General features: G+C 37.7%; 2 protein-coding genes across 3 annotated transcripts; both read right to left on the reverse strand.

The window, feature by feature from the left end:
• Positions 1-1,413: 1,413 nt before the first annotated feature.
• LOC121793953 (transcription factor FAMA-like) lies at positions 1,414-3,466 on the reverse strand. Of its 2 annotated transcripts, none has more exons than XM_042191974.1 (5): positions 3,439-3,466; positions 3,039-3,163; positions 2,269-2,904; positions 1,787-2,182; positions 1,414-1,708 (listed from the first exon to the last, which is right to left on the reverse strand). In XM_042191974.1, the coding sequence occupies exons 2-5, from the start codon at positions 3,060-3,062 to the stop codon at positions 1,622-1,624; spliced, it is 1,143 nt and encodes a 380-aa protein (XP_042047908.1). In that variant the 5' UTR covers positions 3,063-3,163; positions 3,439-3,466; the 3' UTR covers positions 1,414-1,621. The 2 variants fall into 2 exon arrangements, with proteins under 2 accessions (XP_042047908.1, XP_042047909.1); XM_042191975.1 differs by lacking the exon at positions 3,439-3,466 and adding an exon at positions 3,312-3,334.
• Positions 3,467-4,724: 1,258 nt separating this feature from the next.
• Positions 4,725-11,857, reverse strand: LOC121795985 (26S proteasome non-ATPase regulatory subunit 1 homolog A-like). Its single transcript, XM_042194669.1, has 13 exons — positions 11,551-11,857; positions 10,735-10,798; positions 9,664-9,769; positions 9,372-9,483; positions 9,117-9,285; positions 8,313-8,788; positions 8,061-8,196; positions 7,735-7,980; positions 7,432-7,652; positions 7,082-7,340; positions 6,725-6,957; positions 6,160-6,649; positions 4,725-5,458 (listed from the first exon to the last, which is right to left on the reverse strand). The coding sequence occupies exons 1-13, from the start codon at positions 11,703-11,705 to the stop codon at positions 5,132-5,134; spliced, it is 2,994 nt and encodes a 997-aa protein (XP_042050603.1). The 5' UTR covers positions 11,706-11,857; the 3' UTR covers positions 4,725-5,131.
• Positions 11,858-23,840: the final 11,983 nt, after the last annotated feature.

Genomic DNA, 23,840 nt, shown 5'->3' on the forward strand with positions numbered 1-23,840 from the left:
GTCGGCAGCGTTTTGACAGTTGGAATTTTTACTTATTTATTTTTAAACTGAAGAAATTCAAAAAAGTTGATGAAAAATATAATTTCTCACTTCCTCAAATGGTACCGTTTTTCAATTTGTATATTTTATCTTTTTATTTTTTTAACCTCCAATTTCATCCTTAAATAATTTAAAATAGGATAAAAATTGGTACTATCAATAAAGTGAAATAGCGTTTTTGTTCAAGAGACATTGAAGGTTACTACTTCCGTCCCACAATAAGTGTCACATTTTGCCATTTCAATCTGATCCATAATAAGAGTCACATTTCACTTTTACCATAAATGGTAAGTAGACCCCGCATTCCACCAATCAATTCTACTCACATTTTATTATAAAACTAATATATATAAATGACACCATAATCCACTTACTTATTCAATCAACTTTTCTTTACATTTTTTAAAACTCTTGCCCACACTAAATGTCACACTTAATGTGGGACGGAGGTAGTAGTATTTATTTCATAAGGTACTATATATATACAACCTAGACTTTTCATATACCAAATTCGCAATTCATTCTTAAAATAGTGGAAGTAAATATTATTATAATAAAATTCAGGGGTTAAAAATGTAGTTTTTTCTACCAAAAACACGTCATATAAAGAAATATCAAAACCCCACCACCATGTGCAGTCCTAGAATGGGCCTTATACGAACAAATGTTGACTAGCTAATTTAGCAAAATCAAATTTTAGTTTTAATGGATTTTTCTGTAAATTACACTAGAGAACACTACTCATGCAATTGTATCAATTCTTAATCAATTCTGACCCATTTCTGACAAGTCAACCTATATACGAGTGGGGGAGAAAGCGTTGACCTTGAATTCTATATGTATGCTCTAATTTATTGCAAAATGAGATAGACACCTTCTGCACATTTTGTCTTGCCCTACATAATATCCATGGCTTATGTTTAAACTTTAAACCAATAATATGCCTTGCATACAGACATATAACATATGGGTGTTGAGCCATCAAATCAGAGGGTCTAAACAATGTTTTGACATGCGCGTGTTACTAAAATCTATGGAGTTATCAATACATACGAAACCTAAAATACGACATTTATATCAATCGTCGTTTATAGAAGACAGACAGATATACATTATCACATATTAATTGGAGAAATTAAGCCTCTGCTATGTAAAATTATACTCCATATAAATTCAGAAATGTTATGTTACATAGCATTGTCCAATAATACTTGTCTTGTTTAGTTCATATTATCATTATTTATTTTGTTTATATCTTACTTAAAAATCAAAACTTGATTAGTCATTTTCACTATAATTTCAAATATATTAATAAAAGATAAAATTGGATTTGGATTGTGCATGTAATTTATAAAATTAATTATGCCAATAGTATTAAGGAAATTAAAATCAAATTAAATGTACAAAATAAAATTATAATGCAAACAGTATGATATAACATATCATTTCTCTCAATATATATAAGTAGATCTATATATATTAAAGAATGTGAAAAAAATAACTAGATAAGATACAATGAATATATTAGTGGACACACTCTTACAAATACTGTATACATATATCTATACACCGTAATCACAGGCTATGTATCGTTTGCATGGATAAAACTGAAAATGTGTTGAACTGAGTTTGCCAGGTCTTCAGCTGTGAAACTTGCCTCTCCATTAATCTGCAACACACAAAACAAACATTTAATAAAAACAATTTCTCATTTAATAAAAGAATTAGCTAGAGTAAGATTAATTACCTTAATATTGAAAGAATAAAGAACAGTTTGTTCAATAGTAGTAATATTAGTATGCAGAATAGTGAGGTGCAAATCTTCAAGTGCAGCAATGGTTTTGACAAGCTGTCCATGTCTTCTCCTCGACAGAATCTTTATCAAACCATCAAACCCTAAAACCTTCACCTCCACATCTGCTAAACATGACTTGCTCTCTGCCATTTCTTCTCCCAATCCCACAGTTTCATAGCCGCTGCCTTGCACGTTTGGGATGCCCTGCACACCCATGGATGGATCTCCACCCGGCCTCGCCCCGTCTCCATACAGCCGCCGCCTCTTCTGTGACTCAAGGCATTGGAGCAGCTGCTCCAACTCCCTCACAAACTCAATTGCTCCACCAATTATAGATGCTTGATCACCCTAATCAAAAATTAGAAAATGAAGTAATGTTAAATCAGACAATTAAGTAACCCTAATTAAAATTAAGGATTTGGTTAATTAACTACCCTTTGGACATAGGAGCTAGGCATGAGAGACCTCAAAACACGGAGATGCTCATTCATTTGCTTCCTTCTATTCCTCTCCACAGCAATATGAGTCCTTCTTTGACTCTCAACTTCTTCAACAGTCTTAGAAGTTCTAGGCCGTTTCCTCTTGCTCTTGCCTTCCACTTGACGGCTCTTTTCACCAACAAATCTCACATTCTCCTCCATTCTGCCTCGGCCTCCATCCTCTCTCTCCTGCTCATCACCCAGGGATTGAGAGGCCATCAAGGGGAGGTGGTGGCTATGATCATCATCACGCTGCTGATTGTGATGATCGTTCAACACCGGGAACTTGAGGAAGAAGACGGGGTCGATCCCACCTTCTTCCTCGGGCGCCTTGCCTTGATTCTGTCCCAGTTTGGGGCCGAAGTCTGCGAACTGCATCACATCTGCGAAGCTCAGCTTGTCGAATGAATTCGACCCGCAAAAGTTGGATGATGATAGAAGAGGTTGTTGCTGGTTTTGTGGTGGGTTTTGTAGCATGCAATCCACAATTTGGTTGCTGTTGTGATCTGTAGATTTTTCTCCCATTTCTTGATTGATCGAATCTTGTAGTTGATGATTTTGAAGCTCATAATCAAGGCCAGGAAAATTTGCCTGCCAAATACAAGGCTCTAAGTAAGACAACATTTTTTTGAAATGGTATATCATATGTAAGTTTACTATGTAAAATATAAATGATTCTTGGACCTATATATAGAGAGAGTATGTGTGTTTGGTTTCATTCATACCATGTAACTTCCTTCTTTCTCCATATATGTGTGGGTATAGCTGAAATTTTAGTTGGGCTCCAGTCAAGTAACAAAAAAACCTTGTAGTAATATTATTACAGCTCAAAAGGGTCCACCAAAAATACCTGTTCAAGTAACAACAATTATGAATATAAATTTGTCAAATACCAAGAAGAAAAAAAAAGTACAAACAGATTAATGATTGGGTTGACATATCATATGATGACAAAAAAGATTAATTATGCAAGCATACAAAAGAAATAAAGACACAACATGATGAAACAACCCTATTGCTATACCATTCCATCCTGAGAAACAGAGTGGAAAATTCAAGAGTAGATTTTGTACAGAAAGTTAGAGACAAATTATTAATCTAATCGTGATGAATGAAGATACATACTTATCTGAGAGAAAATGGACAGATTTTGTTGTCTGAAGCAGCTGTATTTTAACTTTATAATATGCATATATATGTGTGTGTGTGTGAGTCATGAGGTGGGAGAGAGGAGCCTGTGGATTAATTTCCACCTCACACAAGAGATTATCATGCTACACTTTTTTCACTCTTTAATTAATGCATATCACAGGTTAGCACCACCACCTTCTTTTTCATGACTGCTGTAATTGACAAACGCTCGAGAGATCTAAACTCTTTTTTTTGAACTTTGAATCTTGGAAAGGAGATTGGTTTGGATCTTGACTTTGCTTGTAAGCTCTCTCTACCTATATGTATAAAATCAAATCTTAATTTAGGGCACACACACACAGAATTATTTGTTAAATGGGAGTAAATGATAGTAGTACGTACCAATGTAAATGTTTCATAGAGTAGTATTTTATGGAGCATGTAATTAAGAGAGTTTTTATTGCTTTCTATATAATTTGTTGAATTTTAATAAAAAATTAATATTCTGTCGAGTAGTAAATACCAAAAAGTTGTGGGTTCAAAACTCAACTATGTGAATATTTTATTTTTAAAGAATCTCATATTGAATTCAATTGAAAATATAATTTACTTAAATTTCATAATAAATAAATGTAAATAGTAGAGTAATGAATATAATATAAAAATGTAGGATCCATGAATAGTTAAGGAAATGAAAGATGGATTGTGCGTGTTGTTTATTAGCGCAACGGTAATGAGTGCTGCACCATTGAGAGGTGTGCAGGGTGATGCGCGCCCATTGTAGGGAGTGGGAAGGGGGCATCGGGCGGAGTGATGGATACGAGAGATGGCACTGAGTGGGACTGGAGCCTGGAGGCGCGGGACAGAGCGTGTCAATCGTTGCAGACGCAATCTCACATTGAAATAATTTTTTTATATAAATTCGAATTTTTTTTATAAAGAATTTGCTTTTATCTTTTTAATTGAAAATTATTTTTTAATAAAAAATAGAAATCTACATTAATATATACTTTTGGTGTATATACTTTTGGAGTAATATTTACGAAATTTAATTATGCAATTTTTTGTAATGTAAATTTCAAACTCTATAAATACCAACATATTTTCACTTTATAAATATATTTATGATTTTTAATGAATGATTTTGTTATTTCTTCTGTTATTCAATTTTACAAATTAAATAGTGATTTAAAATGTAAATATAAAATTAAAAGGAGATGTATGAGGTATATACGGGTTGAGAGAGGGTATGAGTTTTAAAAACATGGTTGTAGATGGACTAAGGTAAGTGCAATGATCTTTATGCGGAGGTCTACAATATATGTTAATATATGTTAATTAGTATATCAGAGAGAGAATAACTCACCCTAATTTTCAACTTAAATAAGGACTACAAGATGGAAAAGAATAAATCGGACATCGCTACTTAGACAGCGCAGCTTTTAGAGTCCAGGTTTTGGCCCTCCATTAGTGTACATAATCCTTATTGAAAACCACAAATAATAAAATGGAAGAAGAAAAGCATGGCAGAGAAAGAGTTGGAAACATCAGCAGCAATCGACATTGGCTACGACATCAAGATTCTGCACCAGAACGCCAGTTGCTTGAACACCTCCCGACCTGCTAGAACCAATCAACTTTCTCCATCAAAGCGTAAACGCATAACGTTACCTCCAATACTAAAGGATTACGAGCTGTATTCAAAGGGTTGTGGAGGTGCAGGCTCTTCATCGACAGCCATTGCTGTGGCCGATCCCTGCTGTCCAGGGACTGATCCGCCAGTAGCATTAGAGGTCGCAGACGAGGGACACTCAGTGAGAGATAATTCTTCAGGCTCATTCGGACGTAGATCTTTGAATAGCACAAATCCTGAAGGTGCTGTCTTAACTGGCACGTATCTACTGTCTTGAAGAAATTTGATGAATTTCTCTTGTGGACGAACCACCCTTGCAGGATTGGTTAAAATTTCAAACGATGGCTCAGGTTCCATCTTCTTCTCTGTGTTACTATCTACCTGACAAAGGAAGCAAAGAGAATCCGAGTTGAGCAAGTATTCAATTAAAACCTACCGAGCAGCAAAAGCACTGAAATATTGAAATGTCATTGTAAATTAGCAAATTAGGATCAGGAGATGTACTATCCACCCTCAAAGATAAGCTTCATGAAAGACCCAGAAAAGGAAAGCAAATAAATCATAAACAAGGTGAAGGATCGTGATTACAAAATTTATATCCCATAGCAAGAGATAGAGATGATATGGATCAAGAGTTGGAAAGATGGAAGTCTATAAGTATCGAACAAGCATTCGGGAGCATCCTCAGGATTAGGTATTGTTCCTCTAGTGATCGTAGTACCACGTACTTTCTGACCCAAATCATTCTTAGTTGACAGAAGATCTAATGCTCTATGTGACTTTGGGCTTTTTTTATCAATCTTTAGTGTTAGAGTGGCAATTAATCAGACGAGCTACTAAGTAAGTTGAGAGTCCCTATAGGTTTGAGAGCAAGGAATAACCTTAAGTTTAGCATAAGGGTGGTATATTAGCATAGGGACTTGTTAGAGAAGTGACCTCGTAAGAGGATTATCATTTGTTTTGTTCTAGATTATATATATAATTATATCTTCGGTTCTTACTGTTCGTTAGCCTTCTCGCCTTTTTACTCTAACAAGAAAAGTATCAAAATTATAAACAATGGCATCATACAAAACATTTACCTGCATAGAATCTCCATCCTTGTCGCTTGATTTACCCTTTTCCGTACTTGTTTCTGCCTTCTCGGCCTGCTTCTCAGCTTCTTTCTTACTAGCCCTGGTTTTAGCTCTTACTGATGTTGATAAAATTGCAGTGGGCAGTTTAACAGTTGAAGCAGTGGTAGGGACAGTAGTAGGCTTAGGGTATTCAAACAATGACGGCTTCGCATGTGATAGGAAATCAAACTTGGGTATTTTCAGGTCATAGTTCAAACCAATTAAAGCAGTTGGTGAGAATGCCAAACTGATGAAGTAGATGAGTGGATACCAGTACCAGAATTGACTGAAAACAGCAAGGCCTACTACTGCAGTGATTTTATCATGTTTTGTTTTTGAAAGTAACTTGATGGTCACATTCCGTCCCCCAGCATCTAAAATCCCCGAAGCTAATATAGCACCCATCTTGCTTATCGTATCTTCATGCTTATCTTGGATTATCTTTTCCAATTGTCGCCTAAGTATTTAGAAACAGGGAGAGATGAGAAATATAAATCATAGACAAGGTGAACATAAAATTCAGATACAACACCTGAAAGCACCAACACGAGAGTCACTAGCTTCACTGATCTGAACCATCACCATTGCCATTGCAATTAGAGCACCTTGACGGACAAAGTCGACAACATCCAAGGTTAATGGCTCTAGCAATGATATGGCCTCACTAAGTCCAGTGCCCGCACAAGAAATCCCAACTGCTAGTGCAGCACCATAACGCACATGTGGATTGTAGGACTCCGATAACAGAGAGACAATGCGAGGGCACTACATATAAAAAAGTTAATACAACTTCAAATATATGCAAGTTGACTTCTCAAAAGTCTCAGAGTCCATCAATAGACAGCATCCAAGGACCAAAAGGGAATAAAAGGAAAACCAAATACACAACCTGTTCAGGATCAGAGTACAACACAAATCCAAGGGCAAGAACAGCAGTCCGTCTGACATCATCGCTTACATCTGACACAGCAAAATGCAGCAACTGACGAATGGCCTTATTATTTGATGTTCCTCTGTACGCCAAGGCTAAGGCATACATGCCACCATAACGCAATATAGGGTCTTGATCCCTTGTCATTTGCTCAATGAGTGTATCAGCTTCTTCCTCTCTTCCATAGACTGTAAGTGCTATTCCTAAGGCTAAACCCCTGTTATCATGTCACAGTCAAATATAAATATAAAAGCGAGATAAAATGTGGTTAAAGAGTCTCTAAAACTCAGATTCATGACTCAAGTCACCTTATAATCTTTTCATGTTGGGTTTCATGTGCATATGCAAGCATTTCAGCAGCCTTCTCACTAGCTGTTCCAACCATCAGTAGACCCATACTAATCCCAGCAGCCTCACCAGCAACAGCACTGTCAGTATACAACACATTTTTTATTTCATCAAAGACGTCCTCATCAGCAGTGCCCAATGCAGCCAAACCAAGACCCAGGCAGGCACCATGCTGAATGACCTGTGCCATTTATCACAGCGTTAAGTTACAGTCATTGCTCGAGGGGAAAGGAGGAAAAACAGGTTTTAAGGAATGGCTGGACCTCAACATTAGAGCTCCTGAGGCTTTCCTGCAGAAAGGGTTTAATGCCTTCCCCATGGTTTGCATGAATTAGACCAAGAGCATATAATGCTCCACCTTCCGAGTATGGACTGCCACCACCACTGCCACCTTGTGGCAAGTAAGGTGCCATGAGGGATCTTCCTTGCTGTAGATGGCCCCGATGGATAACGCCAAGTCCCGCAGTTGCACTGAATTTTGCCCAATTTGTGGCCCTACTCAGCCAGTCCTGACAATTTATATACATAATGGCTGAATTAACACCAAAACAGATGGAACAGAATTTGGTGAAAATGCTTATGTACTTACCAGATTTTCTCTCAGAAATGTGTCAACAGTTGTTCCAGCATGCATAATAGCATTAGCATGTATAGTTGCACTATGGCAGACACTATTTCTCATCTCAACAGACTGCTTTATTGTTTTGAGAATGAGGAGATCTGATCTGTAAAGATGGGAAAATAAAATCCATCATGCCTCTTAAATTTTACTAGCAAATTATGTGAACTGAATATGTTCGGACTTGATATAAGATTATAAAGATGAAAATAATAGCCTCACTTGTTATGGCTGTGTAAGAATTGCAGGGTCAACTGTATGGAAGTCTCTCCATCCAGAATTCCTCTTAGTTTTGTCAGCCTCTCCGCATAAACTGCTTCACATGGATCAGTAGATGTTATGCTTTCATCTGCTTGATTTGCCTCAGTTATATGAACATCCTCAGATGTGACAGCAATTTCAGTTTGTGTAGAATCTGGCTGAGCTGACTCGGACAACTGAGTAGGCTCTGAAGGCTGTGACTTGGGAGTCGGAAGCAGATCTCTAACCTTCAAAAGGAAAGCTTGATGCTCATTCTCCACAAGATCAAATGCAATTTGAAATGCCAGTAGTGCATCATCAATATTTTCTGATCTTAAGAGTTCTTCCAATATGCTTGCAACACCGTTCGGCTCATCTAGAAACATTAGGCGCTGACAAATGCTCAAATAATCAGGAGATGGCAGCTGCTGATATATTTTGACCAGAAGGCGGAGTATCTGTAGAGCCACATGTCAGAATACATGTATTCAGAAAAATCTCAAATATGGATCAGAATGAAATTCAATAATTTCAATCTGAAATAAAGTATCGTCTCATTGTAATTTAGAGACCTAGTACAAGTAACAAATATGGTTCAGACACCTTAGAAATCAAGGTCTACTCCAGTCTCTGTCTATAACACAAATAGCACAAGAAAGGCAAAGCATGTAGTACATAATACCACCCTAATTTAGAAAATAGGGTTGTTCAAAACGAGAAGGCTAAATTTCTACCAAAATGAACGGGCCTACAGAATATTTTACGAAATATGCTAAAGGAGGTTACCTCACGCCTATACTCTCGCCTGTTCACAAAGGAATGACAGATATCTATGCAATAATTAATTGTCGAATGAACATTGTCACTACTTATAACTGCTTCCTCAAGCTTATCCAGTCTTCTACATTCAATTGCCATCCCTATGGTTTGTGGATATTTTCCATCTGCAGTACATCTGAAAAACATTGAGAATAGCCAACAGGAATATATGTCAGGATACGACATAATTAGGTTTTCCAACAACAAGGTTATTACACATACTTATCCAGCATTCTCTCAACAATAGCTTCCATCCTATGGTCAATCAGTATAGATTCATCATTTGTCTCAGCTGCTTTTGTCTTCAGATTTGCATATTCGTCTATTGCTTTAGCTGAGTGAGACAATTATAGAGTATAACTATTATAAACAATAAAGCATTAAAGCACATCCATATGAGTAGGACATCAGCACTACTTATTAGAGATAAAATGATATCAAGTGGCCACATCATCTTAATGAAAAAGAGAAAGTAGTGTGAAAAAAAATTCTAAGGGGTGATGCGAATTCTCACCGAGTAGAGTATGAACGTAATCTGAGTCCTCAGATACATCAAAAAGAGAGCCAGCTCCCAGAGCATAGGACAATGAATCATTGAGCTCACCCAAATAATAGAAAACCTAATGATAGAACGCACAATAATTTGCAAGAGAAAGACAACATGAAATAAACAAAACCTAGGTCTGAAAGAAGCTAAATACTTTTCATATAGTTGATACCAGATATATGCATAATTATGATTTATGAATAGATACTATAAAAATTTAGGTCATATGCTTCCCTTCTTCACAAAGTATAAAGTAAGCAAAGGCAATACGAAAGCATGATGCCCTTTCATGCAACTTCTTCAGGACCTAGCAGCAGCAGTTGCAGCATTCTTTATGATACTTGGAATATACTTATATCCAGATAGCAAGATATGTCTTATAATGTAAATTTCTTTACAACCCAAAAAGAATATATAAGAGTTCTGTTATACTAAATAATCTTACTTAACAATAGCAACACTTCCGTAATCCAAAATCACAAGAGTTAGGACACAGGCTCTCACTCTTATCTCTCACAAGCATAACTGACCCATGAATCTGTTTTACAACAACTTATTCCATAATATAATAAACTTTATGTGAATCTAATACAGCATATCCTATGTGAACCTGGTGTGGATATGGATCAATATTCCTACTGGTATCACCAGTGATTATGTCCTTATATGAGTTTTTCCTCAAACTTCCAAGTAACAACTGCAGCTTTTTTTAGTTGATTCAACCAACGTTTACATGACATATTTTTGTCTCTGTACTCAATATGAGACGATGAATTACAAATCAATGACTAAAACTAAGACAATTTTACAAAGAAAGAGAAAAGGCATGTGAGACAAATCTATTTTCATTTAAAGCACGCTACTTATAGTTTTTAAGAAATTAAATATCTGAGAGAATATTTCATGACTCGTCTGCAGAATACTGGAAAATTTACATGACACGGATATGCAATTTCTGATGGACCAACCAACTACACAGCCAACTAAAATATGCAAGCAGAAGAAGAAATTGAATTTCCTGAAAGAAGGAAATTCAACCTTTGAAACCAACAAGGCAGCTAGCTGTCTGTGTTCAAACTCTTCATCTTCGTACAAACTTTCTCTGCAACCAAAAGCAAAAGGAGGAGAGGATTCAATTACCGTGAAAAAAAAACAGTTTAAAAATGACTCAATATGAGAGAAATTGCTCATAGAAAGGTTGGTAACATATACTATAAAAAAGCTCATCACCATGTAGCAGTCATCAAAATCAAGAAAGATATCACATGAAATCACAATATGGAAAGTTAATATTGCAGAGAGCACAAATAGCCAAAAAGAACAGGAGAGCACAATCAATGACATTAACAAGTCAGAAAGGGCAAGCTGATAACTTTAAGCTATAACTCAACCAACGGTATAAAGTTTGCCAGAACTAACAAAGTAGTTCACCCAACTTATATGCATAATTCATGCAGCATCTAGTGAAAAATGCCCAAACAACAGATCCTACATAATAATCATGATGAAACACAAGAAGCAGAAACGTATAATACAAACATTCAATAATCTAAAATTGAATGCCATAGTCAAACAAAACCAAGCTCTAAGCTTTGTTCACCTGATTATGTTCTAAAACAATAACTACTACCTCACAAGAACAACCCCAATTTTCTCACCACTTGGTGGCATCAACGCTAAAGAACTCAAAATTTGCGTAAATAACCACAATGCTACCCTAATTCACCCAATTGAACCACAAACTCCACCATTCCCTCAATAGTAACAACACCATGAGCCCCAGTCATAGTAATGCACAAATTTCCAGTTCATAATTAAATTAAATAAATAAAAACTGACTAAAAGAAGGTTTACATAATCGGGACAGCAGTGGAGATTTCAGGCCAGAAGTAGTCAACAAAGGTGTTGAGATTGGAGAGTGCGTGGAACTTGAGAGCCGGGTGAGTCTCATTCAGCATAGCCAGAAGTGCGCCGGCCGAACTCACCAACGTCGCCGCCGATGCAGCCATTGTATAACCCAAAAATGTAGGCTTTCGATCTATTGAGATTTGAGGTTAGGGTTTATACTGAATTTTAGAAGGATTATGAGAAGAAGTTCAGGCTGTAACTAAAAAATTTGATTTGCTTTCAAGTTTTATTTATTTGATTGTTTATAACTTTATAGTGGTTTCTTGAGGGATGGGCAAAGTACCTATCGGATTTATAGCGTAACAGATTTGATTTCTTTTACTAATATCTTTTCTTAATTATTCCGATTTTCCTACAGGATTGAATGTTCATTACATTCATAACATGAGAACCAACTGAATTTATATTTGAAATTTAATCAGACACCTACTTGTGGCCTTCAAAATTAATTTTTTAATTGATATCCCTCAAAATATGTCACACTTTCCATTCTATTATTTTGAAAAAGATAATCTTTTTTTTATTTTTAAAAAGTAAATTATCATGAGTACATTTAACTTTTTTGACCTCTTTTCGTTTTCAATTAGATACTATTTACAATTTACATTAATATAGTCAAATATCTTTTCTTTTTTCTACTTAATACAAATCAATATATATTATCTCCTAAATTCTCGTAGCATATAAACTAGCACGAAATCCACGCATAATTGACTAAACTAACAAATAATCACTCAAATTTTTGTGTTAAAATCAATAACGCCCAACTATTCAAGTGAAAATAAAATTAAATCGTCACCAAATTCTTCTTAGCAAAAAATCTTGTCTGTATTAATACTCTATGTAAAGTATCATGGTCTCATCTGTGAGCATTGTAGAAAATTTCCCACCTTATATCGAGTTGTAGTGATCTTATTTACGTAGAAATCAGGAATAAAATATGTCCGGTCAATGGATTTGACCAAATAATAAATGTGACGAGACATCTAATTTTGTGAAATTAAATGATATAGCGTCGATCTACATTTTACGTAGATAAATGTAGTATATTCACTTTCTCAAATCCGATTTCCAGTGAGTGAGGAATAGTGGATTAAAGTTGGGCATGATTAGCTTTTAATTAAAGCTTGGAGTTTGAGCTTAGGGAATAATTAACTAGTATTAATTATCCCATATTGGAGAAGTGACACATCTTTTAATGTGCTTAAATTAAGTGACTTTATGTTACTTAATAATTATAGTGGACCAAGATGGGTGAAAGAGCCCACACGCGCGCGCCACCGCCGCCGCCCGCCCAAGCCCAAGCCCGAGCCCGTGCTCGCGGGCCTCGGACCTCGGGCCCGGGCTCGATCTCGGACTTGGATCTTGGATCTTGGGTGGTCTTTGGGCTCAGGTCTGGACCCGTAGTAATCCTTTTAGACCACCGCTGAGTCAGCAATCCAAGTAGCTTGACACATCGTCAAGTGTGGCACAGTCAAAGCCTACACGGCTGCCACGTGAGAAATCCACACACGGAAGGCACACTCCTGCCACATGGCTTGGTTGACCCTGCATGGTGGCTTGGCCAATAAATAGGCTAGCCATTCCACTGCATTTTACACATCATTCACAAGCATAACAGTTTCCCCTTTTGTATTCCTTCTTTTGGGTTGTATTACGCCCGGTTGTATCTCTTGTAATCCGAGAAACCAACATTCGCAAGACGAGATAACTTGCCTTTGAAGGAATTTGGACTATAAACTGAACTTAACACTTTTGAAACATTTAACACATTTGCTGGAGATGTCGACTGAATCCAACACCGCTGCTGCCACCTCCGCCGCCGCCATTTCCTCCACCATGGCGACCACTGGACCTGTCAACACCTCGTCGATTCCGACGATGATGCCCACTCCCGGGCTCTATCCATCTTCATCAACAACCCCTTGGGAGTTTGTTAACCCCCTTGGGCCCACTGGTGGATCCACCTCGAGTGGATCGGTTGGTTCCACTTTTAGTGGTTCCTTCGGATCCTTTAATGGATCGAGTGCTGGGACCTTCGGGTCTCACACGAATGTTGGGGCCTTCGGGTCTCACGCGGGTGCTAGTCCCTTCGGGGCTGGTTCGACCATGGCGGGCTCTATGCCCAACATGAATGGTGGGGGCTCTATGCCCAGCCACGTTGTTGGCTCCTTCGGGGGTAACGGAATTGGTTCCTTCCATGGACCAAGCGCGGCACCTTTGGCACAAAAAATGATGCCACCTGCCGAGAAGCCACCAAAGTTTGGAGGATCTGACTTCAAAAGGTGGTACCAAAAGATGTTGTTCTACTTGACAACATTGGGCGTCGCCAACTTCCTCACGGAAAACGAGCTGCCCGCGCCAAGCGATCAAGAGACCAGGCTCGAAGTCATGGCGGACTATGAAGCCTGGAGAAAAGGAGATTATCTTTGTAAACATTTCATTCTAAGTGTTTTAGATGATAGTTTGTACAATGTATACTCCGTTGTAACTACATTAAAAGAGATGTGGGAAAGCCTAGAAAGAAAGTATAGCATAGATAATGCTGCAGGTACTGAACAAGTTGTAGCATCCAAATTTATGGACTACAAGATGGTCGACTCTCGACCCATCATGGAGCAAGTTCAAGAGCTCCAAATGATCATCCACGCACTAGTGGCTGAAGGGATGACCTTGCCCGACAAATTCTTAAGGTGCACGATCATCGACAAGCTTCCTCCTAGTTGGAAGAACTTCAAGAGCTATCTCAAACACAAGCGAAAGCAGATGAGCCTTGAAGACTTGATCGTGCAATTGCGCAATGAGGCTGATGTGCGCAAAAGTGACCAAAAGGCCAAGGGCTTTAGCCCACTTGAAGCCAAAGCCAATCTGTTGGAGCGGGGCGGTCCCTCCAACAAACGCCCTCGCCCAAGTCAAAAGGATAAAGGGAAGGGAAAACAGCCTGCAATGAAATTTGAAGGCGAATGCTTCAAGTGTGGCAAAACTAGTCACTTTGCCAAGGACTGTCGTAGCAAGAAGAAGAAACCGGCGGCCCACGTCATTGAGAAGGAGTTCAAAGACTGGGATGAAATCGACCTCATTGTTGTGGTCACTGAAGAAGTTAACCTTGTTGATAACAAGGGTGGCTAGTACATCGACACCGGCGCTACTGCTCATGTCTGCTCAGATATGAGCAAGTTTGCCTCCTACACTGCGGTTGAAGGAAGGAAGATCAACATGGGGAATCAAGCATCGTCCGAAGTTCTCGGCATTGGCAACGTGATTCTCATGATGACGTCTGGCGTCACTATCACTTTGAAGGATGTACTGCATGTCCCGGACATCCGCAAGAACCTAGTGTCAGGATCAATACTAGTTAATAAGGGGTTTAAACTTGTATTTGAGTCTGATAGGTTTGCATTGTACAACTTTGGAAAGTCACTCGGAAAATGTTATGTAACCGATGGACTTTTCAAGCTCAGTGTGGCAACTCGCAGTGTTGCAAAGTCGTTGGCTAATAATAATAAAGCATCTATTTCCTCTTACTTGACTGAGTGTTCAAATTTGTGGCATTGTAGATTGGGACATGTAAATTCAAAAGTCATTAAAAGATTAGTGAATTTAGATTTACTAAAGGCTAATGAAGTGGATACTCAAGATAAATGTGAAATTTGTCTTGAAGCAAAAATGACTAAGTTGCCGTTTCACTCGGTTGAACGAAGCACAAAACCCCGTGAATTAATTCACACGGACATATGTGATTTAAAGATGGTGCAAACTAGAGGTGGTAAAAAGTACTTTATCACTTTCATAGATGATTGCACAAGGTATTGCTACATTTATCTTTTAAGAAGTAAAGATGAAGCAATAGAAGCGTTCAAAAATTATAAGAACGAAGTTGAGAATCAACTTGGTTGTAAAATCAAAACGATTCGAAGCGATAGAGGAGGCGAATATGTTGCCCCGTTTGAGGAGTTATGCAACGCAAGTGGTATAATTCATCAAAAAACTGCTCCATATTCACCACAATCTAATGGTGTCGCAGAACGCAAGAATCGAACTCTAAAAGAGATGATGAATGCACTGCTTCTGACTTCAGGATTACCACATAACATGTGGGTGGAAGCTGTTTTGACAGCCAACTATATCTTGAATAAAATCCTTCTCAAAGGAAAAGATGTTACTCCTTATGAGTTGTGGAAGGGAAGGAAGTCATCCTACAAATACCTCAGAGTGTGGGGGTGTTTGGCAAAGGTGATGGTTCCTCCGCCCAAAGAAGTTACAATCGGACCTAAAACGGTTGATTGCATCTTCATTGGATATGCACTTAATAGTAGTGCATATCGATTTGTTGTTCACAAGTCTGAAATATCGACTATTACAGTAGGAACAACAATTGAGTCAAGGAATGTTGTATTTCTCGAAAATACATTTCCTTGCAAAGACAAGGAAAAAGTCTTAACCAATTCTGAGACAAGAATTGAAGTAGAAGCCGCTAGTTCTAAATCAGCGGACGAGGAACCTGAATCGCGCAAGCGTGCAAGGCCTGATCCAAAGGATACAGGACTAAAACGTGGTAGTAGGGTCAGAACACCAAAAATATTTGGTCCTGACTACATTGCTTTTATATTAGATGAAGAACCGACATCTATAAAAGTAGCCTTCGATGGCCCAGATGGACTACATTGGAGAGAAGCTGTTCAAAGCGAAATTGATTCAATTTTGCTAAACCACACTTGGGTGTTGGTAGATCTACCTGAAGGTGCGAAACCTCTAGGTTGCAAATGGGTACTTAAAAGGAAATTTAAGGCCGATGGAACAGTGGATAAGTATAAAGCCCGACTAGTAGTAAATGGTTTTAAACAAAAGGAAGGACATGACTTCTTCGATACCTATTCACCTGTAACAAGGATTACATCTATCCGAGTGCTTCTCGTTATTGCTGCATTGCACAATCTTGAGATTCATCAAATGGATGTAAAGACCGCGTTTCTAAATGGTGAACTAGAAGATGAAATTTATATGAAGCAACCCGAAGGGTTTGTAGTACATGGACAAGAGAAAAAGGTATGCAAGCTTGTAAAGTCTCTATATGGATTGAAACAAGCGCCATTGCAATATCACTTGAAGTTTGATAATGTGATGTTATTAAATGGATTTAAAATCAACGAGTGCGACAAATGTGTCTACATCAAGAGCACTAATAACGGCCATGTTATAGTGTGTCTATACGTTGATGATATGTTAATCTTGGGTAGCAACACTCAAGTAATTAACGATACAAAGGCCATGTTAAAGAGAAACTTTGACATGAAAGACATTGGTCTATCCGATGTAATTCTTGGAATGAAAATTCTAAGAACGTCTGATGGAATCATCTTAACACAATCAAACTATGTTAAGAAGATATTGAATAAATTCAAAGCCTATGATGGTGCGCCGGTTAAGACTCCAATTGAACTCGACGTTCACTTGAGCAAGAACAAAGGCGAGCTCGTTGCACAAGAAGAGTACGCACGGGTCATTGGATGCATTATGTACTTGACTAATTGCACTCGACCTGACATTGCTTGTGCCGTGAACAAGTTGAGTCGTTACACGAGCAATCCAAGCAATGAGCATTGGAGAGCTCTTGTGAGGGTTTTTGAGATATTTAAAACATACTCAAAATCATGGGCTACACTTCTCGAGATACCCCCCGGTACTTGAAGGGTACTGTGATGCAAATTGGATATCCGACAATAGAAACTCACTTTCAACAAGTGGTTACGTCTTTACTATTGAGGGTGGTGCTGTATCGTGGAAATCCACAAAACAGACATGTATAGCCCGATCAACAATGGAATCGGAGTTCATTGCCTTAGATAAGGCTGGTCAGGAAGCCGAGTGACTTAAGAACTTCCTTGAAGATATTCCATGTTAGTCTAAGCCAGTGCCACTAGTGCTGATCCACTGCGATAGCCAAGCAGCTATTGGAAGGGCAAACGATGGCTTCTATAATGGTAAGTCTCGACATATACGTCGACGACATAACATCGTGAGACATTTGATCACAACAGGGGTGATTACAATTGACTATGTGAAGTCAATAGATAATCTAGCGGATTCGCTAACCAAAGGGTTAAACCGTGATCAAATGAATAAGTTGCTAGAGGGAATGAGTTTGAAATCCACAAACTAAAGAATTATCACAGTGGTAACCCAACCATGATGACTGGAGATCCCAAGAACTTGGTTCAAAGGGACAACTAAGCTATGAGAGTTCATGAGAAACACTCAACTATATCTATTCCCTAGAGAGCAATAGAGTGTCGGAAAGCTTGCCTAGTGGTGAGCCTAAGTCTATGACTTTTAATGACTCCTAAAGGATCTCGAGGAGATTGAGTTCTCAAGGAGACCGAGTAGGGCAAGATACTCGATTAGGAATCACATATATAAGTGTGAAGTGAGGCTGCTTCAAATAACACACTTATGAACCCAAAGTGGTGTCCAAGGCCGCAAAGGACACAAAACGTGAGAACGAATGAGGTTGAGGTGTTTAAGCGTTAACACCATTGTCTCGGTGCACGCCGTGGGGGATTAGTTCAAAGCATCGCACTACTAAGCCGCCTGTGTATCCGATGGTGTCGACTATGGAGGGTTCAAAGCCAACAACTACCTATCCTTATGCTTATATACCTCTCGAGGGTTGAGCTTGTATCTGCATGCATATGCATTTGGCTATTTCCACTCATGTGGGGGACTGTAGAAATCATGGAATAAAATATGTCCGGTCAATGGATTTTGACTAAATAATAAATGTGACGAGACATCTAATTTTGTGAAATTAAATGATATAGCGTCAATCTACATTTTACGCAGATAAATGTAGTATATTCACTTTCTCAAATCTGATTTCCGGTGAGTGAGAAATAGTTGATTAAAATTGGGCATGATTAGCTTTTAATTAAAGCTTAGAGTTTGAGCTTAGGGAATAATTAACTAGTGTTCATTATCCCACATTGGAGAAGTGACACATCTTTTAATGTGCTTAAATTAAGTGACTTTGTGTTACTTAATAATTATAGTGGACCAAGATGGGTGAAAGAGCCCTACACACGCGCGCCGCCGCCTGCCCGAGCCCAAGCCCGTGGTCGTGGTCGCGGGTGCGGGCCGCGGGTCTCGGGCCTAGGCCCGGGCTCGGGCTCGATCTCGATCTTGATCTTGGACTTGGACTTGGATCTTGGATCTTGGCAATTGGTCTTTGGGCTCGGGTCTGGACCCGTAGTAATCTCAGGATATATATTTGCTTAGGGCCATTGAAGATTGGATGGAAGCGCTTCTGTCGACCTATCATTTTCCTAGATGCATGTTTCATGTGTGGGATGTATAAGAGACAGATATTCACAGCCATCGGGGTTGATCCAAACAATGGTTGGTGTCCAATTGCTTGGGCAGTAGCCGAAACGGAAAGCTACGAGCTGTGGAAGTGGTTTCTAGATCATCTTGACGATGACTTGGAGCTATCAGCTATTGGTCCAAGATATGTCTTCATGTCTGATCAACAAAAGGTAAACTAAATAAATTATCACATGTAACACATGATATATGTTTCTTTTATGATATTGTTTAATAAAATTAAAGGCATCTCTAGCTAGATCTGAACACAAGCTCAATAGGATTGAAGAAATAAAATTATAATAAAGTAAATATTGTAGCTTGCAATATACACAATTATTTAAATATTGTTGTTTAACTGTCATTGTTTCCTTTACAGGGTTTGCAGAAGATCGTTATAGAGAAATATCCTCAAAGTGAGCACCGTTTCTGTGTACAACATATGTACAACAATTTCAAGAAGAACTTTTCAGGGGATGTCTTGAAGAAAAAGATGTGGGCAATATCAGATAGCACAACTGAGGAGGTTTACTTGAAGCATATGGATGCAATGCGAGTATACAACCAAGCTGCATATCAACATTTGGTGGGGGCGGCTCCGAAAGAAAGATGGGTGAGGGCGTACTTCTCTGGACATGGTAAGTGTGATACACAGGTGAACCACTATTACTTGAAAAGTTTCTTGTCATGATTTATGAATTAAATATAGGCTAATATTTAAAATATTGCACAGCTAAACAACATGTCTGAGACGTTTAATTCGAAGATCGTAGAAGCTCGTGAGAAGCCAATTTTAACATTGTTGGAGGAACTTCGAACACAACAACTAGAGGGCATACAAATTAGAGGGCAGTGGGTGAAGCAATACAATTTCCCCGTACCTCATGTGATAAAGGAGATTCTTGATGAGACAGCTGGCAAGTCTACCTCTTGGAGATCGTTGTGGAATGGTGAGAATGAGTATCAGGTCACAGGTCCTACTGGTCAGTTTGTGGTGAACCTGCGAGGAATGACATGCACTTGTAGGCTTTGGCAAATCAGTGGGATCCCTTGCGTGCATGCGACATCATGCATTTTGAAGACTCAGAAACCCCTAACGGATTATGTTTCACCCTATTACTCGGGGATCGGCATGGTTGCTCTATATGAGCATGTCTTGTACCCTATAAACGGGATGGAAAATTGGTCAAGGAATTCAGATGTTGGTTTTGAGCTAGACCCACCGAACACTAAAAGGCAACGTGGGCGCCCAAGGAAGATTAGGAGAGAACAACCTCAGGTACGACTTCTTTTGGGGAATACAATTTGAGATCGTTTAAATGTAGGTCATATGTGCGATGTGTTGTTGGGCATTGATTATGAATGCAATGCAATCTGATATGATGACAGGTACGATATCATGAGAATGAAGTTGAGTCACTTCAGCGGGCACCAGTAATGACGTGCGGTCGGTGTGGGCAGCCTGGTCACAACAAGAGGACATGTCAAAACGACCCTAGAGTATCCACCAGACAAACTAGTGACCCATCTCCATCATCAAGCAATCAGGTGTCGAACGCCTCAAGTCGTCAAGCCCCAAGGACTGCTACATCGTCTCGCAATGTTAGGAACGCTCAGAGATATGGGCGTCGCAGAACGGCTGATTAAATAAGTAATGCTTCTGTGGTCAACTTTGGAATACTATCTTTTGACTTTTTGCTAAAATCACATACAGTCTGTTTTTTGTCTTAAATATTTGGGCTCCATGATTATTTTGATTTTGGCCATGGAATACGAATGCAGACTGATGCTGATTTTGCTGTACTGTGTATGTAGGATTCAAGACTTTATGTTGGTTATCAAAATCTTTTATGTATGATTTATTGCAAAGGTACTATGTATGATATTTATCTATTGTTTAGGTACTGAAAATGAAATTATTTAGCATTAAACCTTGCAAAGGTACTATGTATGATATTTATCTATTGTTTAGGTACTGAAAATGAAATTAGTTAGCATTAAACCTTGCAAAGGTACTATGTATGATATTTATCTATTGTTTAGATACTGAAAATGAAATTACTTAGCCTTAAACCTTGCAAAGGTACTATGTATGATATTTATCTATTGTTTAGGTACTCAAAATGAAATTAGTTAGCATTAAACCTCAATCGAGTATCAATTTGAATTGTTTGGTTCAGAACTGATTCAGAATCTTTGAAACACTTTGATCACTGATATTATTTTTTGATTTAGTACTAAATACGATATTATGTTGTAGTGGAAATGAATACACATTCCGACTAACACCAAACTCATTTATGGCTTTATCTTCAACAAAAATAAATACACATTCATCTCCATCTGTTTACATATCTTAAACTACCAAACTTATACACAATGGAGGAAAATTGTAATCCAAAAATAAATACACATTCATCTCCACCGGTTTGCATATTTTGTTTCACATTCCTTCTTCGACGAACACGCCAAACATATCCATAATTCATACAACATATTTTATTCCACCAAATGAAAGAGTACAACCTATTTCGTCAAACTAACAAACAAAGCTAAAATTGCAACAAAAAAAGAATACCCAACAACTAAGATAAGAAAAACATCTTTCCATTTTCCATCCCTACCTTCACGTTGAATCTGCCTAGATTGAACTTCTTCCTCTCCATCCCCGCTTTCACGTCGAATCTGCCTAGATTTAACTTCTTTCTCCCCATCCCCACCTTCACGTCGAATCCGCCCAACCCAATCAACGTCCACGGACTTCGGATAACACCACCGAAAGTAATTGCAGCCTCCAACCTTACCTTTCTTCTCACAAACGAAGTATAGCATTCCGTTTGATTCCTTTCTTGCATCGGCAATGATTTTTAGAATCATTTTTGGCGACACCAACAAGTATCGTATTGAAATCGAAGCCACCTACAACCATTTCCCCCTTCACCTGAGTTATTAACTGACACAGTAGACATTAGGAAGAAACACGAAGAGGGAAGAAGGAGGAGAAAAGAAATTGGTATACTTTAAAGAGAGATAGAGGGAAGAGAGAGAAAGAGTAAATGAAATCGGACAAAAAATATGTGTATCAATATCATGTCCAAGTAATAGTTGGCTACCAAAATTACCAAAGAGAGAGAAAGAGTAAATGAAATCGGACAAAAAAGATGTGGGCAATATCACATCTACCTGCTGAAAAGTACAAGTATGACAATGACTACTTTTTGCATGGACAAAAATACACTCCAAGCTTGTGGGGTATTTCGGTATGAAATTAGACTGAAGAGTGAAAATATATAAAAAATGTGATTATCTCTTAGTTCAGGGACTATCTACGATATTTTTAAAGTTCAGGGACCATTGGCGTGCAAAAGGCATAGTTCAGGGACCATTTGCATAGTTCATTTTTAAAATTTTTCATTTTACGGTGCGTTATACCAATTATTCCTTCACCTCTAAAGTAATACCCCCCTCTCTCGTAACAATAGTCATGTTTTGCCATTTCGGTCTGTCCCACAATAAAAAGTACTATTTCATGTTTACCATTAAGGATAAATATGTCTCACATTCCACCAACTTATTCCACCCACATTATATTACAAAACTAATATATATATATATATATGGTCTTAATCTATCAAAATATGCCCTTAAATACAAAAATACATACCAAATCTGGAACGGAGGATCTGATTATGAACGATCACGATTTAGTCTTGTCAACCATTTTGTTAGGTCATAATAATAACGAATTGAGGCATAAAAGGGTAATATGGGAACTAAAAAAAAATATAAACTGACGTTCCATTTTTTCTTCGCGGAAATCATGGGATCATTACTCAAAAATATAAACTGACGTTCCGTTTTTACTCATGGCATAACCATACTAAAAACGCCTTTACAATTCAAGCACGACAAAAAAAAATTACCCAAAAATATAGACATATCTTTGGGTCATACTAATTTATGTTATGTGTCATAATAAAAAATATGGTAAAATAGGGTCAAAATATAATTACATTCAAGTCATAACACATGGATTATATGGCATAGCCATACTAAAAACGCCTTTACAATTCAAGCACGACAAAAAAAATTACCCAAAAATATAGACATATCTTTGGGTCATACTAATTAATGTTATGTGTCATAATAAAAAACATGGCAAAATAGGGTCAAAATATAATTACATTCAAGTCATAACACATGGATTATGTTTTATACCACAAAAATTTAATTTATTCTAATATGTCATAATAGATGAAAATATAGGTCATGATCATATAAAAGAAACATTAGATGACGGAGCAAAATTATAGGAAATACTATAACTAACGACATAATGCAATTTACATAATTAACCTTTTAAGATTATAAGTAATTAAAATATTAATATCTACCCAATAAATCTAGCCGTTAATTAATGTAATCTTAAGATTAGATTGGCTAATCTAATGGACAGAAAACCGTCTGCATTTCTTGGTTTAAGCCAATACTTGTTTTGATCAAATACCTATATATATATATACATATATAGGGATGTATTCATTTCCTTTTTGTATCTTTTGTTCTTTGTTCTTTTTAATCTCAGGCCCACGATTTTGTCATCTGACGGTTAGATTAGTGCCACGTGTCATTTAATAATTCAGATTTTCAGTTGAATAATGCACATCGACTAATAATGCACCATTATAGTGTAATAATGCAGATTTTCAGTTGAATAATGCACCATTATAGTGTAATAATGCAGATCATCTGGACCGTTGATGAATGAGATCTAACGGCCCATATTAAGAAGAATAAAAGATCTAAGGGATGAATAGGAGAATAACGCTCCCCTATATATATATATATATATATATATATATAAGTGAGACTCATATTCC

This window comes from Salvia splendens, chromosome 3, assembly GCF_004379255.2.
Source record: "Salvia splendens isolate huo1 chromosome 3, SspV2, whole genome shotgun sequence".
In the NCBI taxonomy this organism is placed as follows: Eukaryota; Viridiplantae; Streptophyta; class Magnoliopsida; order Lamiales; family Lamiaceae; genus Salvia; species Salvia splendens.